The sequence below is a fragment of the Channa argus genome, chromosome 8 (assembly GCF_033026475.1).
Source record: "Channa argus isolate prfri chromosome 8, Channa argus male v1.0, whole genome shotgun sequence".
NCBI lineage: Eukaryota > Metazoa > Chordata > Actinopteri > Anabantiformes > Channidae > Channa > Channa argus.
In genome coordinates, this window is record NC_090204.1 from 7,300,874 (window position 1) to 7,319,266 (window position 18,393).

An 18,393-nucleotide genomic window follows, 5' to 3' on the forward strand; every position below is an offset into this window, starting at 1 on the left:
AAATTCTGAAGCGACAAAGTACGAAATGATATCATAAATGGTCAGGCTTTTTTTGCCATCACATGAAGCGATCATAATCTTCTTGTGAAAGCAGCGACACTCGAGATCGCTCTCCGAGCAGTTTAGTGAAACTAGGAGTTTATCTAGAGGTCCTTTCGTAATGCCGTCGTGCTTTTGTCTGGGAATCGTTGTCTTTCTCCTGAGAGTGATGTTGTCTTCCTGCCACAGTGGCTGAGCTGTAGTCTTAGAATCCTGCCTTTTCTTTTTCACAGCAAATGCTTCTTTGGCAGTTTCCATCACCACAACACAGTCACTACAGCCTTTATCCTGCAGAAAGAGCTTATATAATGCATGCTTGCTGAAAAAGCACAGTCACAGATCTCCACTGTAACATCAATTTTTTGCAGTTAGAGCTGAATAAACTGTAATGCTACATTACTTAATTTGATGAAACAGGTGTTAATAATATTACTGGGGACAACAGGGGGTCACAGAGCTTGATGGTATCAACTAAATGAAAAGAATTTGAATTTTCGTAGTATAAAACCGTATGTGAACAAAGATCATTTGTAACAGCGGAGACGTGTGTCAGCTAAAACCGGGTTAAATGTTGAAAACGGTGTCACATGTGCATGGCTCCCCTCTTTCCATATGTGATTTCATTTAAACCCACTGCTTTTATCATTTGAGACTGTTCTAGGTCTGTCTGTTTCTCTGTGTGTTGGCTTTTATTGTTGTCATTTTCCTTTCTTCTTAATAAACATGTAATATGCACTAAGACTTATGTTTCATGTGGCTGCTACTACATTCCCCATTTTCTTATTGCTGTGTCCAATGGCTAAATCAACCAGTCCACTGAAGTCCCTGGCCTCCATAAAAGTGATGGGTGACTGGTAAAGGTATATAAAGGCCCTGTTCTACCAAGCAATTCCCTCTCTCCATGTGCTCATGTATTTCCCATTACTGCCCTGGACTCCAGGAAGTCACTTTGCACAAACCTGTTCACATTTTTCCCACTCATCCTGCTCAACTTCCTAAATTTTTTTCTGAATTTGAATAATGTTACACACAAATATTTCTAATAGTTTGGCTCCTTATTTTAATAGAAAAGGACTCAAAAGCTCTTTTACTATGCTGATTTATAAAAATGCAATCTGCCAACTGATCTCCTTTGTATTCCAGCAAATTCTTAATGATTTCTTCATTCCACTGGTAGCTCACGGGTCATATTTCACACGAAGCTCCACAAACCACACTTCCAAACAATTCCTGTTTTTATGCATTATCTTATGACGTGATAACATCAGAATAATGTTACCTTTGGACCTGTGTGTCAGACACAGAGACTCCTCTGACAAAGCCACAGCTTTGAACGTGAAATGCCAGTAGAGACCTATGAGGGTCTGAGTGTTACCACAGAAGCATCAAAGGATAAATGATGGGCGCTCTTCTGATTAACAATCAAGCTTGCACCGTTTTTCTCAATTACAAGTTAATCTGTGGTCACTGACATACTTAAGAGGTGGCTTTTTATGTAAATGTAAATTATGGAAATGTGAATCCAGGCCAAATAATGTTAAGACTTGAATGAAATAAAGCACAATTTACTAATAACTACTAACAAATCAACAAACTACTTAAAACATTTTAGTGCATGTGTAATGACTGCACATTCTTAAAACATTCATTTTTTTATCACATAATATTTACTTTGGGTATGTAAACCATGTACTACATGCTCTTTAGTAAATGTGTGTATAGATTTTAGCCCTTTAGTACGACTCTATGTAAATCAAACTTTTGTTCTGCAGATGAGAGTCCTCCTTCTGTACCGCTTGTGCTTCAAAGCCATATCAGTTGTACTGAATATGCAAATTACGCAATCACTTCCCTTTTTGCATATTACAAGGAAGTATTTAAAGAATGAAACTGTCAATGATTTGTGCCACTGCTCTTCAGTAGCTCAGGTGGGTTGTGATCTCACCATGTCTGCCCACTGTAAACTGGTAACACTTATGCTTGCTCTAGCTCTTGGTGGTCAAGGTGAGTAAACTGACATTATGTTTTACAACTGTTTGTAAGATAACTCTTCATCCAGGCTGTAACCAATTTAGACAACAGTCAACTATATTCCACAGTATAGGACAAAAAGCATGCATCTGCATGTATATGGTGATTTTTTCTGGTGATTACATGCTCTAGATTTATAAAGGAAATCATAAAGATCACTGGTCATCGATGGTCAGTTTAGTTCAGTTTATATTGTAAAGCCTCTATACATATCTTTCCCTTCAGTTCATACAGGGAAAATCATTGGAGGCCATGAGGTTGTGCCACATAGCAGGCCATACATGGTGCTTTTGGAGAGGCACATGGAGGATAAGAAAACAAAATACTGTGGAGGCTTCCTTCTGAATGAGGACTTTGTGATGACTGCAGCCCACTGCCAGGCAAAGTAAGTTTAACATGGTTTATGTTTCATTATTGGGAATTTTGGGGCATTGGGAATAATAAAAATGCTTCATGAACTGTGACACAAATTCAACTATTTTACTTTACCATTTTGCCAAAAAACAGTTTATTTACTAACAGAATTTTTTTAAAAATAATTTCAGGTTCTTCACTGTCTTACTAGGAGTTCATAACATCTCTGACAAAAATACAATGCAGCGTATATCTGTGGAACAAGCATTTCCACATAAAAAGTACAATCCAACTGATTTCAAAAATGATATAATGCTTCTCAAGGTAAGAGAATCTTTGCAGTTTTTTTGCAGAGGCAAATTTTTTTTTTGTTTATTTGTGACAATGTTTTTTCTGCAAAAGAATAACAGAGTAAGGCAAACTAAAATATTATATGCATTCATATCATGTGAACAAGACTCAAATTAGATAACAAGAAACACTAATTACCAGAAACACTGAAATCTATATTTGAACTTAATCTGTATTTTTTCTCTTTCTCTGATCCTGAAGTTAAGCTCTAAGGCAAAAATCAATAAATATGTGGCACCCATCAGTCTGGCAGGCCAACTTGGCTCTTTACCCAAATCATGTATAGTGACTGGCTGGGGAAAATATTCAAATACCAAAGATTACATGTCATATGTGCTCTTGGAAGTCAATGTCACCCTCACTGCCAATAACATGTGTGCTAAGGACAACTTTTACTGCTCTGAGGGAGAAACTGGACCGTCTGAGGTGCGGACATTTATGTAATACAACATGATGATGAGAAATGATGATTTGCTTTTGGTAAAATAAACTAAAAAACACTGTATTCTGTGTATGTACTTCCAGGGAGACTCTGGTGGTCCCTTGGTTTGTGAAGATGGAAGAGCTTTTGGGGTGGTGTCCTCCACCTTCACACCACACCCAGGAGGCCCAATAATAAAGCGGTATGCTAAGATACCTGAGGATAAACACTTTATCAAATCACCATAACATATGCATAAAACAATTGTAACACATGCAATGTTCAAATAATCTGAAGTTTACATATTTGTAAAACAGCAGAAGATATGATGTCATTGTTACCTGTTCCTATTCCTAATCAATGAGACTACCACAATAATGTCTTGACTTTTGTTTACACAGATTTAATCAAAATGTACCCTTCTTGTCGATGATATCAAATGACATAACCTTTTCCTTGTGACACATCTTGACTTTTTTGAATACATCTATAATTTTGTTGCAATAAGTTTTCAATATAACAGCTACATCTTCTGTCAATTATTGTGGAGTCCTTCTGTGCAAATTAAAAAATTACATGCACCACAAGTGGCTTTTTTAGACTTCTACAAGCTAGTCTCGACACATATATAAACTGTTACCTACATCAGCCATTTATTGTTTAGTATATTAGTAGACAAAAATTGTGTATCACACTGCTCTCGATGTTATATAATGAATATATCACCTATTTGTGCATATTAATATAAATCATATGAAAAAACAAGATTTTTTTTGTATCATGTTTAAACAATAAACTGTTATGCTGTCACCATGTTCTCTCAGTGTTTTTCTGCACTAACAATACAAGTAAACTAACAACATTATCAACAAAAGACAACACTGCCTCCTTGTGAAAAATGTGTATTAATGTATCAAGAAGATGTTTACTTTTCACTTACTTAATTCAGAGTTGTAACTTACTACTCATGTATGGCATCCAACTCTAATAAAGTCTGGTATTTTCAAATCGCACAAATTAATTTGGCGTCAACTCAAAATAATTTAGAAATGCATTTTCATGTTTACATTTATCTTTATGAATTTATCAGATACTTTTATCCCACAAACCACAGGGTCAGTGGTTCGATCCCCGGTCCCAGCTATATGTAGAAGTGTCTCTAGGCAAGACACTGAAGCCCTAACAGCCCATTCATTTAATGGGGTTTATGAAAGTACAGTAAATTTTGTAATTGACTTAAGGTATCCTTTAAAAACACTACAGTGATAGAGACACAGCAGGGACCCCACACCCACCTTTTTCTGTTTGTTTTCCATAATATCAGCTCTTTAAAAAATAAGATTTACCAAAATATTATTTTCAAATTGATCCTGTTGTCTTGGTCATTGATAGCTCACTGGTCACATTTCAGCAGTTCTTTTTTATGTATCATTATTATGTGACATATTATTAGCAGTATACTGTTTTGCAGAGGGTTACTGAATAAAGTTACCCTCATGCTTTGTGACCTCTTTGAAAATTACGACACTTACAGCAAAGCATCTAAGACAAAGGCACAATGACATCTTTATGTAAGAATATCTAATATATACATCTTAATAGTAATTATCTTTACACTGGACATTGACTGTGCGAGACATTGTAGAGTCAATGTAGCATCACTGCACCACCTTCAGATTTCCAGTGTCACTGCCAGTGTTGGGATTGACTGATTGGGATGCTGACTCCTTTAGTGTGAGTCTTATTTGTTTTCTCTGATGGCCCCTGGTTATCTTCTCTGACTTTCCTCTACCCTCCTTTTGGTGTGTTGTCCACTTTGGTATGGTTTTGCTGATTAGCTACCTCAGTGTCCCTTGTCCTTTTTCTCTGGGTCATCGTCTCAGGACTGGCCTTCCGTTTTCTCCTCATGGTCCTGCCATCATTTGCAGCTGTTGCAGTTTGTTGTGATGTGAAGATACTCTGGTCTAGAATAAGGAAAAACACAGTGAGACCTTTCTAGTCCGGCCTTGTGGAACCTTGGAAGCAAGTAAGCCTCATATCCCCATTAAACAACTTATCTGTAAATCCTTTGGAAACTCAACTTAATCACCTCTGTAGATCTGGGCTACTGCGCCATCTAGTGAGCCAGAGGAATCCCTGCAAGCCCTTTCCACATTCATTCTATTGCCTGTTTGTTAACTTTAGCCCCATTAAACCTTTTATACACTGAGCGATTTGTGTCTGTCCATCTTTGGGTCCTCATTATTGACTAAACCTCACAATTGTAGAGGGTGTTTATGTCTCTTGGACAGTGTTTTTTATTTTATCACTGATTACCACCCTGACCATGTTCTGCACCTCAAGCTGTTGTCACTGTGCAGGAGTTGCTCTAAGCCTATTATCAACTGTGGGTCACACAAGGTCTTGTTTTAATGTTTCAGTCCATGATTCATTTAGACATTACTGCAGGTAACTCTTTAGTTCATGTTTAGTTTGCCTGTCTTAGATTTGAACAGATTTGACTAATTCACGATTCTGCTTTGGAGACACAGTGGTACAAATTTGTGAAGGCTTTAGTGTGCAAGGAACAAATTAATAGGACCATGACATTAGCTGTATCAAATTCACTTATTAAAGATTTGTTCTAAATACTTTCTCACTGTGACCAAAGAAGTGCAGACTGTAGCACCTTTTCTTAGACTTCAGTTTCTGTGACACAGTGCAACAAAAAATCAGAACATGTGAACAAAATCGAAAGCGCCAACAAAGGAAACGCACAGAAATGCAGCAAATGGAATTTCCTTGGCCGGAGGTGCTCTTTGTCACTAAGGGCAGTGACGTTTTTGGCGGCCGAGACAGGTCTAAGGCAGGCTCCAAGTTGCTATAAATGTCATCCTAGAACTGCTCACAGCCTGATGACCTGAGGACTCGGTCAGTGTCCCGTCCTCTCTCTTTGCAGGGCTTTGCTGTAGGATGCATTTTGACATATCCTATAATTCATTTTAGGATATATAATTTTGCTTCATTAAATATAATAAGGTGTCCTGACTTGCAAATGCTGCACAGACAGACCTGGGCCTGTCCTTCATCACAACACTGGCACTTTGCTTTGGAATGCTTCTGACTTGGTCTAACACTCACCAGATGAATGTAATGTGGCTTTAATAACCTTATGAGTGACTGCTGCCGCACACACATTCATTGTGATAAACCTTTCCTTGTAAGTTGCTGGAAGTAGCCTGGATAGGCAAGAGGACCGCCGCAGTTTAATCTGTGCTTGCAGTTAATAACAATTACATTAAATAGGCAAAATCGGAGGCAACACCATGCCATATATTTCAAATAGAGATTTATAGACATAAAAAAGAATCTAGAAGAAAATTCAGAGTGGTGATTCCAGACACCTCTAATCCTGCAGAAACTCACATGATCAAATGTGACTTCAGAGCAAAACCAATATTGTCAACTAGTAGCAGCTGTGTGTGCTGTTTTTTGCACTGACAATAAAAGCAGAAAAACTGTTGATGAAGGCATGACTGAAAGAAACATAATCATTGAGTTTTGTTCTTGTTGCAGCGTGAGCTAGAGATAAGCTCGAAATACAGTTTTATTTATTAAAATAGCTATTGGTGCAAGCTACTGCTACTTTTCACACAAGTACAGTATCCAGTTGGTGAAGTTTCTCCGTCAGCTGATTCTCACTGACTGCTGAGGGTTTTTAAAGATGTGCTACAACCCAACCCAACCTTGTTAGCCAATAGGCATTTGCCCTTGTAAATGCCAGGGGAAAACATGCATCTGTTTGTTCCAGTTAGTTGGCTTCTGTTTAGGCCCTAGGTTTGGTTATTTATTTATTTAATGCTATTATAACAAACTGAAGGAAGTCGAACCCATTCAGTCTGGTTCCTGAACTGTATGTTATCATGAATAAAAGTCCCAAGAGAAAGACGTGATGTTCTCGTACTTTGCAGCTCAGGCAGAGGATGTGGTTATTGACACTGATCTTATTTTGATGTAAGTTAGAAACAAGATGACTGATGTGCAAGCAAAGCAAAGCCAAAGCCAAACTTCTGTTCCCAGACCGTGTCCTTCTTCACAGATAAAAGAAAAGATCTTTGATCTGACTTATTTTTTTGCTATAATTACCATAATCATCCATCCATCTATCCATTATCTGCAACTGCTTCTCCTGTTTACATCCTTGACAGGTCACCAGTTTAGCTCAGGGCCAACAGAGAGACACATACACAGGCACACAACCATTTATACGCATTTACACCTACGGGCAATTTTAGAGTCTACCTTAATCAGTATTGTTTAAATACACCATTTTCTTGGGACAGTGCTTTTGCTTTTGTTTTGTACTTTAGATAAAATGTAGATAATCTGCTCAATACTTTTACTTGAGTAAAAGATTTGGAATTCTATTTGTAGTGGAGACAATTTTTAGGCAAATACTCGCACCTTTACTTAGCATCTAGTACTGAGTTTGTGTACTTCTATAACCTCAGCACACAGTGTATCATGTTTAGCTGCTTATAGAGCTGTACAACTGCAGACTGCTCAGCGTGCCCCTGATGACATTTGTCCTTCATGAAATTATTAAGACAACCAATGTTGTTACCCAGTTGCTACACAATGGAGTTTGTTCTCATCATTTTGGATCCAACCTTATGGCTTTGTGACACTGGATTTTATCCTAATTGTGTTTCAGTTACCACTCAAACTGCTACATGTTTCCAGTATTTCAAGTGGGACTTTTACATACTGACACTGGAATCTAAACTCTTGTGTTTAATGTTTGTAGCCTGCAGCTCCTTTGGTTTCAAATCAGTAGCTGAAAACACACACACACACACACACACACAAATGACCGCAATGTAGCTATATGCCTCAATGAACCAATAAAGTTTCACCTCATATGCATATTTGACCAGACTCCTCCTAACCACAATCGGTTACATGAATTGAAAAGACTTAGGTCATGGTGACCTTATCCTTTGACCTTTGACCACCAAAGCCACCCTTTTTCAAATTTGAAGAAAATATCTAATTTTTGTCTGTGATATGGCATTTACAAGATTCACAAAGATTTGGGGCCACACTTACTTTGAACTTTGACCTCTAACCAACAAAATTGGTTACAATTTGGTTACAATTTAGATTCAATCTAAATTCAATCTAAATTCAAGTGCATGCTTGTGGCGAGTTTGAAAAAAATACCTCAAACCATTCAATCTTCACAACATCTACAAAGTGATGATTTAGCATTTAATTGAAAGTGACAACTTCAAAAACTATGAAATATTGCAGTTTCAAACTCAGACAGCGGAAATGGGTTATGATATAGATCTATACTTCCTGTTTTTTACAAGATAATCTTAAAACTGTTAAAAGGATGTTACTAAGCAGTACCTGCATACAGTCATAGTAAACTTGAATCAGAGAGTTTTTAGGAAAAAATAGATTTTACTTCTGTGAAAGTGAGAGTGCATGGTCATCTGTCTGTGTATGTCTCTCTGTGGCTATGAGGTAGACCGATGACTCATCTAGGGTGTACCCCGCCTCTCGGCCGATGACAGCTGGCATAGGCTCTAGTCCCCCCGTGACACACTAAATCAAAAATGAGGGATAGTTGAATAAACCAAGTATGGATAGTTTGGTATACAGCAAGGCCAAATTAAGCCTCACAAATACAAATATAACATATAGTTTGACACACAATATGATGGTGGGCTTAAACTTAGAACTTTCTTCAACTTAGACTTTCTTTAGCAACAAACAGTAATTATATTGAAGGAGTGAGAGGTCAGTAGTTAAGAACTGTGACGTGTGGATTGTCATTGGATAAGCCTACAAGGAGAAGACATGTCCTTTTTTTTTCTGTTTTATAGGCCTTTAGCATGTTCTCAGGACAGTTGATTTCTCTGACCACCTTCATTTACAGTGATAAACACTAGGTTTTTGCATCCTGAGCCCAACATTCTGGCCTAAGCAAATTTAGTATAGTATTTATCAAGTTTCCTTGTTTTTGTTCTTGTCTGGGGGTTTTTCTTTTAAAATTGTTCTTCAGGTAATTCATTGCATTACAATTGCTGTATAATAAATCTTTTTTTCTGCCTTTGCAGCCGAACCACATTTTAAGAAATCTGCCTCTTTGTGTGGGATAGCAGTTTTGTATTGCTTCACAGATTCATGTTGCCATTAAACTTCTCAATAGTCAGTCAGTAGTGGTAAGAGCAGTCATGATAAGATCTCACAGAATCGACTAGCATACACTGTTATACACCGACAAAATGCAAATGCTGTTTCACAATTTGATCATAATTTAGTAGATAGAGAATTTATGTACTTATGACAACAAGCCTGAGCAAAATATTATTTTACTGCAAGATGTGTTTATAAAAATGCATCTGCTGATTGGTCTCTGTCTCCATTTAACAGATTCCTGATGACTTTCTTAATTCTCTGACCCAATTCTCAGTAGTCTCATTTCATAAGACCTACTTTTATAAATTATTTTGTCACACTACATATTTTAAAATGAGGTTTCTTTTCAAGCAATGTGACCTTTGAGAAAATGCACATGGCTAAAAATGACAATAGGTATTTTCAGGGTTATTTTTGCTACCACAGAGGTAACAACAGAATGTAACATTAAATTTGCATGTATGTCAAACCATACAATATGTAGTTCATAAAATATTAATTTTAACTATAAAAATGAACCTTTGCTCTGGAGATAAATGTGATTCAAAGCCACACATTTTGCGTATGCAATCTACACAATCACTTCCTTGTCTCTGTAACACAAGGAAGTATTTAAAGACTGAAATTGTCAGTGATGTGCCACTGCTCTTCAGTAGCTCAGCTGGACTGTGATCTCACCATGTCTGCCCACTGTAAACTAGTAACACTGATGCTTGCGGTGGCGCTTCATGGCCAAGGTAAGTTTATTTTTCAATGACACAATATTATAACTTGGATAATGTATTTACAATTTCCATATCATAATATTTAAGTATTATTTTTATCTTATTGTTAATCATATGTGCCCAGTTTAGCATGCATCTGCGTGTATCTGTTGATTTTAATAGCTTAGTGACTTTGCTCAGTTTAACTATATCTATTAAGGAAATCATAAAGATCACTGGTGGTGGTTTATTTCAGTTTATATTGTACAGCCTCTATACAACATTTTCCCCCTCAGTTCATACATTGAAAATCATTGGAGGCCACGAGGCTGTGCCAAACAGCAGGCCATACATGGTGCTTCTGAAGCTACACGTGGAGAATAACAAAATAGGACACTGCGGAGGCTTCCTTCTAAATGAGGACTTTGTGATGACTGCAGCCCACTGCCAAGCTAAGTCAGTCTAACATGTTTTGTGTTTCATTATTGGGAATCCTGTGTCTCAAAATTACAATATGTGGCAATGCAACAGTAGTCTAGAAGAATCAAGACTTGTAAATATTCTGCTTGTCTTCATAACTTATTTAGACTGTATTGTGTCATTTCAGGTCTTATGAGGTTTTATTAGGAGTTCACAATGTTCACAAAAAATCAGAAACACAAACCTTGTATGTGAAACATGTTTTTCCACATCAAGACTACAATGCAAATGGTTACAAAAATGATATAATGCTTCTCAAGGTAAGCAATAAAGAAATTGTAGAAATTATTTGTAACTTTGACCTCCTATTATGTTGTTACAAATGGTCAACCTAATTAAATACTGTACATGTTTATTAATTTCTACAATTTTGTTTTGTCTTCCCTTCAATGTCAAGTTGAGCTCCAAGGCAAAATTCAACAAAAACGTGAGCTCCATTGCTCTGGCCGAAGGCGATTCCTCTCTACCAAGATCTTGCATAGTTTCTGGTTGGGGAAAAAACAAAAAAAATATAGATTCTATGTCTATCTGTCTCATGGAAGTCAATGTAACACTCATTGATGAGAAGCAGTGTAAAAAGGAGAACTCGTACTGCTCTAAGGGAGAGATTGGACCAGCTGAGGTGGTGTAACATAACATGAACGAACAAACTTTGCATACAATGAAACCTTAGTCTTTTTTGTTAAATTATTCAATCCATACGGTGTATTTATTTCCAGGGAGATTCCGGTGGTCCACTGGTCTGTGAAGGTGGAAATGCATACGGGGTGGTGTCCTCTTCAACTAAAGGAGAAGACGGTCGCACAGAAATGATTTCTTATACTAAGATAGCCAACTATAGAAAATGGATCGATTCAACCATGGAGATAGGGGGGAAAAAGCCATGGTTGGTATAACCAGAATGCAGAATTTAAAAAAATTACAAATCTACATGTTAATATCACCAATGATTTGCTATCACCCAAAAGCCAGGCCATACAGTACCAGACCTGCTTGCTTACACAGTCTACAAAAAAAGATGAAAGAGAAAAAGCTTTGCATTTGATAATGCAAAGCTTGACATATGGTGTTAGCTTTTTTGGTTTGTTTGAAAAATTTAGTGAAAATCATGAAAACATATGAGAATGGTTGGATTAACTGAATAATAATGAAGGTTGTGGCTTATCAGTTTTTTCTACTGCAGTAGGAAAAATTCCCCCCAAAAATTAAAAATTTAAATAAAACATGAAGCATTGTTTTAAGCCTAGATAAGTGTAGCTAAAATGCTTTTTATTAGATGTAATGTCAGCTGATAGTATACTTTGCATGTAATCCTCCTCTTAAATATGTCATACACATTAAATAAATCACTGCTTTGTGCAGCTTCTTTGACAACATTACAGAAGTTTGTATTGTATCATTCTTCAACAGTAAATTGGTGCTCTGTCACCATGTTTTCTCAGTCTGCACACTTTTCTTATTGAACATTAAATAGCAAAAAAGACATCACTTCCACTCCGTGAACAAAGTGTATTTGTCACAGGTCAGAAATTTTAAATTGTTTTCAAGTTGCTTTGATTTTTAACAAGAGTTTCAGTGCTATAAATGCCACTTGTGTTCAGTGTTTTTTAGAATCTATTTTGTGCTGCATGCTTTTAATTAACCTTACTCCCTGCTATTCACTGCTGAAAATAACACCTGTGCTGAGTGAAAGTGACCAATGTGTATGGCAGAAGTGTAATGGAGGAAGAGAAATGTGTCTGCAAATACATGGTGGATTGTGAAAGTGGACTAAGAGACCAGAAAACAAATGATTAATAGGATGAAGAGTGGTTGCTACATTGTGAATCCCCCTGCATCTTGTGCATTTAACGTGGTTGGATTTTAGCAATCCATCTCATCTCATTCATACTTGTAACTTACTTATATTTTACTTATTTATATTTCTTTGCTTATTTTATATAGATTTTACATTTTATTTTATTTTAATCATGTGCAGTTTCCATGATAGGCCTGATTTTTAAAGACCTAAGATTGCAAAGCTGACTTAGTTGGTAAATAACTTTGTATTCAAATAATAAATAAAGAAATTGTCCCTCCAGGGGTCGCCACATTAATTTGGCATGTGTTTTTACACCGGATGCCCTTCTCGCTGCAACCCTTGCATTTTTATCCGGGCTGGGTGGGGCCACACCTGGTGGAGTGGAATTCAAACCTGCTGGCTTTTGCATCCCAACCCTATGCTCTACCACTGAGCCACAAATAAAATATCAACAACTCTTTCATATTTATGCATCAATATGTTCACTACTGAGTTGATCAATTCAGGATCTTCCTTTATATATGGAAACTCTAAGTTTATAGATTCCATAGAAATACGGATGTGTTCACTGAACAGAACATCTGTTTAACTCCAAGGCTTATCATTTCACCCTTATACTCATCATTTACATCCACTGATGACAGACACTATGCACCTGTCAGTTGCATTACTTTAAGATTTAGGATTAATTCTATGTGCTTTATATTTGTCAAATGAGGTACATTGATTAATCTTCTTATTTGGTTCCATGGAAGATGGAAAATTAATATACATATGTGAATAATGCCGTTGAAAAGTTAAAACAAACTTTTTGAAAAACCTCTCTTTCGCATACCAATCAACTTTTGCAATTAGTGTGTCACCATAGCAACAACAAGCAGCTATTACAGTCTGCAATGAGTAGCATTGCTCTTTGGGCAAATTAAAGTTCTAAAGTGGAAAGAAGCTGTTGTGACTTAGTCTGCATGCATTGAGCACCATCATCTGGAGGTTTCCGTGTGTTACATTATATTATATTGTTGACTGACTACAGCAAGTACACATGCACAACGTACGATGTATATTCATTTGTATATTTACACAATTGGAAAACGCCTTAGACACATTTTACAATTAAAAATATTTAATTTACATGTGCATTCAGATGAGCAAGTAATTACTGTAACTCTACTCTAAGATGTAATTCCTCCAATGGCCACTAGATGCTAGCTGTAACGCTGGCCAAATTCAAGAGGTGTCAGAAGTCACAATGTATAACAGGTTGCTGCATATGGGGCTGTGTAGCTGTGGGTATGGAAACATTAAAGGGGATGTTGAATAGTTGACACAGTAATAAATGAATCAAAAGCTTTTAGAGATTCCGACACAGAGCAAGGGATAAGGAGACCTCTTCATGTCTCATATGTAGCTTCATAATGGATCTCTAGCTCATCCCATACTCTGAAATCAAACAAGGAATATAAAGGAGCAGCTTTAGTTTAACATGCAATGTTCTGTCAAAATGTGCAATAAAAGTGCAATTTATGTTTAGTGTAAAACAAAATGCAAACTTATTAGATTAATAATATTGGACAAATAAGTATTATTAGCTGCTGCATACTTTATATGCATTTTGCATAATCTTCTGTCCTTAAGCTGTTTTGTATGAGCTTAGCTTTAGCACATCTGTACAGAGACCTACAGTAGTCTTACATTGTTTGCACACAGCGTAGCATTGTGCATGGGTGAATTTATGTAACACTTGCTAAAAATGCTTGATCTGACTGTTGAGTGTGATGTCACAAAGGTTTGACTGACTCTCTGGAATTAATACATTTAAATATCTTAACAAGAATCAAAGTGTAGTTGTGGGGTAAAGCAGTAATGTACTAGTTTTTTTAAGCATGGTGCCCATGATCCTTAATCCATCTTCAAGCTATGGTTGTCTTTCAACAGCATATTTCACTTGGTTGTTTTACTTTATGTATAAAATAATATGTTAACGATTGCTGGTAATGTTGCTAATATTTATTTATTTATTTATTTTTTGTCCTTTCGGCTTATCCCGTGAGTTCAGGGTCACCACAGTGGATCATTTCTCTGCATGTTGATTGTGCACAGTTTTTACGCTGGATGCCCTTCCTGACGCAAACCTCCCCAATTTTTGGACCGGCACTGCACAGCTGGGGATGGGATTGGGGCGTTTGGGGTTCAGTGTCTTGCCCAGAGACACTTCGACATATAGCGGGGACTGGGTATCAAACCACTTACCCTGTGCTCCGTGAATGACTGCCTTAACAACTGAGCTGAGAAAATCACCACTTTGTTGGCGTTTTTCATAGTAGACAGTTTATCTTGTAATAGAAGCAGAACTTATAATGATTTTGTTCCATTTCAGAATCTGAAACACCGATTAAAATGATTGGCCAAAATGTGCCAGTCATTGTTTGTTAGTCACGTGCTTATCTTGCTATGCAAAAAAAAGCAAAGTGCAACAAAATACATTTACCTCGATTAAAAGATCAAGATTAAAGTTGGTTATGCAGTTCTTTGTTAAATGCATGAGAGATCCATTTCAAAAGAACATCTCCTCAGCATTTGCTGCTGAAATGGCTTTGCCAAAGATAGGTATATTAAGAACCATAGGTAATGTTACAACCATTAGACAGGTCTGAAAGACAGGTTGTCAGATGATTAAAGTTATTGGGTGGAGAGGATATAAAGTCAGAGTTAAAAGTAGACAGATGATGGTTTGAAGGTGTTTTGAAACTTGATCCTGCAGTGTCTCTAAAAACAAATGTGCTTGGTGTGAGCAATTAAGATAAGAAAGGTAAGACCACAGTTGGGTTAAAAATAGAAGTAGAAACTGCTGCAGTAAGCACTCTAACTTCTGAGCAACCCTTTTTTTTTTTTACCTCAGCACCTCCTACACACAAATACACCTCATGGCTTCCTGTGCAGCACCACAGTTTTCCATTGTGGTAGCCTCAGGCCTATCAAGCTTCACTTACAGCTTTAATCACGTGAGAACATTTGGAGAGAATGTATAACAGAAGTTTGTTTATGGTAAGAAGTACAAAATAATGCTGCATCTTTTCTTGGTGCACGCTAAAAGAATTTTGATTTAACATAAGGTACTGTTTGCATCAGCCAGTCAACATGACAAGCAGTAAATAAATAAACATAAATAAATGAAAAAAAAAACTAAATAAAAGTCATACAATAATTAAATACTTAGACAGAAAACAGTTAGTTACAGAATATTGATGTCATGTGTGTCCCTAATTCTTCTATAAGTGTCCTAAACTATGAATGTTTATTTTCCATTTTTGCCTTGTCATTTGTGTAATTTTAATTCCTTTGACAGAAGGGGGCACTCTAAGCAAACCCAATGCAGGCTGTCTCATGCTGCTTGGAGTCTGGACCACTACCTCCTCTGAGAGGTTCATTGAGTCTACAAGTGCTGTGTCCTGCTCTTGACTCTGTTCAATGTTGACTGCTATTCCAGAGCAGCAGCTTTGCAGAGGTTTAGTGTTTCAGTGTATCAGTGGCCAAATGCAAATGTGATGTCTGCACTGTTTGTCTCACATGATTATTTAATTATCATTATTTATTTTTACTAATTTAAATAGCAATATATATATTCTATATATTCTATAAATATAATACCTATGTTCTATGCACATGGGATAAAAGTATGCGTGCCTGGTTTCTAATCATTCCACCAACATCAGTGTTACAAAGCTCACATGTAGTGACTGAGATTTGAACTGAAAGACGATGATGCAAATGCTGCCTGTGTGCCTTTAAGAGGCAAGATCACATTGTTATTCTGGGTTTGTCCACAAGCTGACTGTGGAGGTGGACAAATAGTGGTTCTGGGGGTGGTATGTGGGGGAGAGAGAAGGTGTGGGAGGGCCGTGTGTAGGAGTCTCCTAATATGAGTCTCCGGGGGCCAGTATAGATTAGAAAGAGAGGGAGAGAGAGGGAGAGATGCTGCGATGTGGATAAGATGTCCTTCGGATGCATCTCGTCTTTTACAGCACGTACAAGGAGGTAAAGATTGATCCTGTCTTCCCCCAGTTCTCCAGAATGGTGTTGCGGGGGTAACACTCAAGGCTAAGCTGCCCATTAACGAGCCAATAATTTGTGTCATTATGTGAAGACTGCAGCTGGTGCCACTGATGCACTGCCTCTCACATGTCAGGGCTGAGAACTGAAAGCAGTCTTAGCACTGCTCATTATAAAGCTGGCCTCTCATCCCTGCTTCCATCCTTTGTCTTGGAAGCATGCGTGGCAGAAAAGGCTTGGCCTGGATAGCTTATTTATTTCCTCCCAGCTCACTTTTGGAAACGCAGCATGCTCAATATAAAATCAATGTATTAAGTGTTCTTGAGTATGCAGAGTGACGTGCTGCCATTCCCACTCTATGCCTTTGGCTGTGATTACAGCTAATTTGAATGATTGAAATGCTTCCATAGTGGAGCTGGAGTGAGTGAAGTGAAGGGTGCGCACAGATGAAGGGGGAGGAGGCGAGAAAGGCTTGGCTCTACTCCAGGTGGAGGAGGTGAGTCATTCCCCACACAGATAGACAGTCTATCAGTGCTTGTGTGTGTATGTGTGCATGTGTGTGTTGCCCACATTTGGATTGAGTGAATAAAATAATGCTGTGAACAACAAGATAGAGAATGAATGCCACTGTGTACATTGTGCATCGCTGTATGTTTGTTTTTGTTTTGTTTTTTGTGTGTGGACAGATTATAGTGTGTATCTCTGCCTAATCTGTTAAATCTGCAGATGTACAGTGACTGCATCTATGATCTTTAGGCCAGATGACTCCAATTCTCAAGTGGGTGTAAGATTCACGTGGCTCAGCGTGAAACAAACTGAGAGCAAACAGGATAACAAACAAAAGTTAAGAAGTACATGAGTTAGATGCATCATACATCTGTATTTATTGAACAACTGGTTGTTTAAGGGCCTTGGGCAAAAAGCACAGCTGTATTTTTGGGTCACTTGACTCCAAAGGTGGGCGTCACTTTTATGCTGTCTTCGCATCAATGCATCAACTAACTGAGGGCAAAGAGAAGTTTCAGTCTCGTAATCTGCAAGTGAGATTAAATTAGGTACCATGTGTGTTGTTTTTTCCTTCTGTCTTACCTCACCAGGGTGGTCTCACCAGGTTGAAACTTTTTTGGTAGTTGTGGACAAAGTCGCACATGATTTACACCTAACAGATGCAAACACATCAACCCACAGTGATCGTTGGGGCATGCACAAATTGCTTGGTGTTCCATTTCTTCTTCAGTCTTCTGAGATAGTATAGTAACAGATCTCACTATATTCATAAGGTATTTCTGGATGACTGCAAGCACATTGTTGGTTACTTGTCATCCAACAAGGGAGGGGTGTCTACAAAGAGGACATTCTGTTCTAGACAAAGCAAGCAGGAATACAACTCTTATGCCTTCTTCCACCCCCGCCAGCCCATGCACCTCTGCCCACTAGCCAGTCTCTTCCTAATAACTCTGCCAGACTCTCACTGCTTTTCCTGCTTTTCTCCTTTTGTTATCTATCTATCTATCTATCTATCTATCTATCTATCTATCTATCTATCTATCTATCTATCTATCTATCTATCTATCTATCTATCTATCTATCTATCTATCTATCTATCTATCTATCTATCTATCTATCTATCTATCTATCTATCTATCTATCTATCTATCTATCTATCTATCTACGGCTTTACCACCAACGCCATTGAGGAAGCGCAAATAAAAAGTTGTTGTCATGGAAACCTGCCTTGCCTTTCCTCCTCTCCCCTCATCACCCCCTCAGCAGACTCAAACTTGTAGACATGCATACACACATACACACAAAGCTATCGTGTATCTTGCACAGTCAAGAGACACAAATGGCTTCAAGAGGCAACGTCTAACTTTTTATCTGAGAGAAATCAATCAATCCTGAACTGTATGCATACTATTGTATTACATTAATATTCACAGCAAAAGCAGTCAAATGTTCTAATTCTCATAATT

General features: G+C 37.5%; 1 protein-coding gene across 1 annotated transcript; it reads left to right on the forward strand.

Moving 5' to 3' along the window:
- Positions 1 to 1,868: 1,868 nt before the first annotated feature.
- On the forward strand, positions 1,869 to 12,393 carry si:ch211-212d10.1 (uncharacterized). Its single transcript, XM_067513674.1, is given in 13 exon segments — positions 1,869 to 2,043; positions 2,296 to 2,455; positions 2,616 to 2,748; positions 2,977 to 3,201; positions 3,301 to 3,417; positions 3,419 to 3,462; positions 9,737 to 9,813; positions 9,918 to 10,020; positions 10,022 to 10,122; positions 10,386 to 10,545; positions 10,697 to 10,829; positions 10,967 to 11,191; positions 11,289 to 12,393. Coding segments are annotated over 13 exon segments (1,830 nt in total). The 3' UTR covers positions 11,466 to 12,393.
- The last annotated feature ends 6,000 nt before the right edge of the window (positions 12,394 to 18,393 follow it).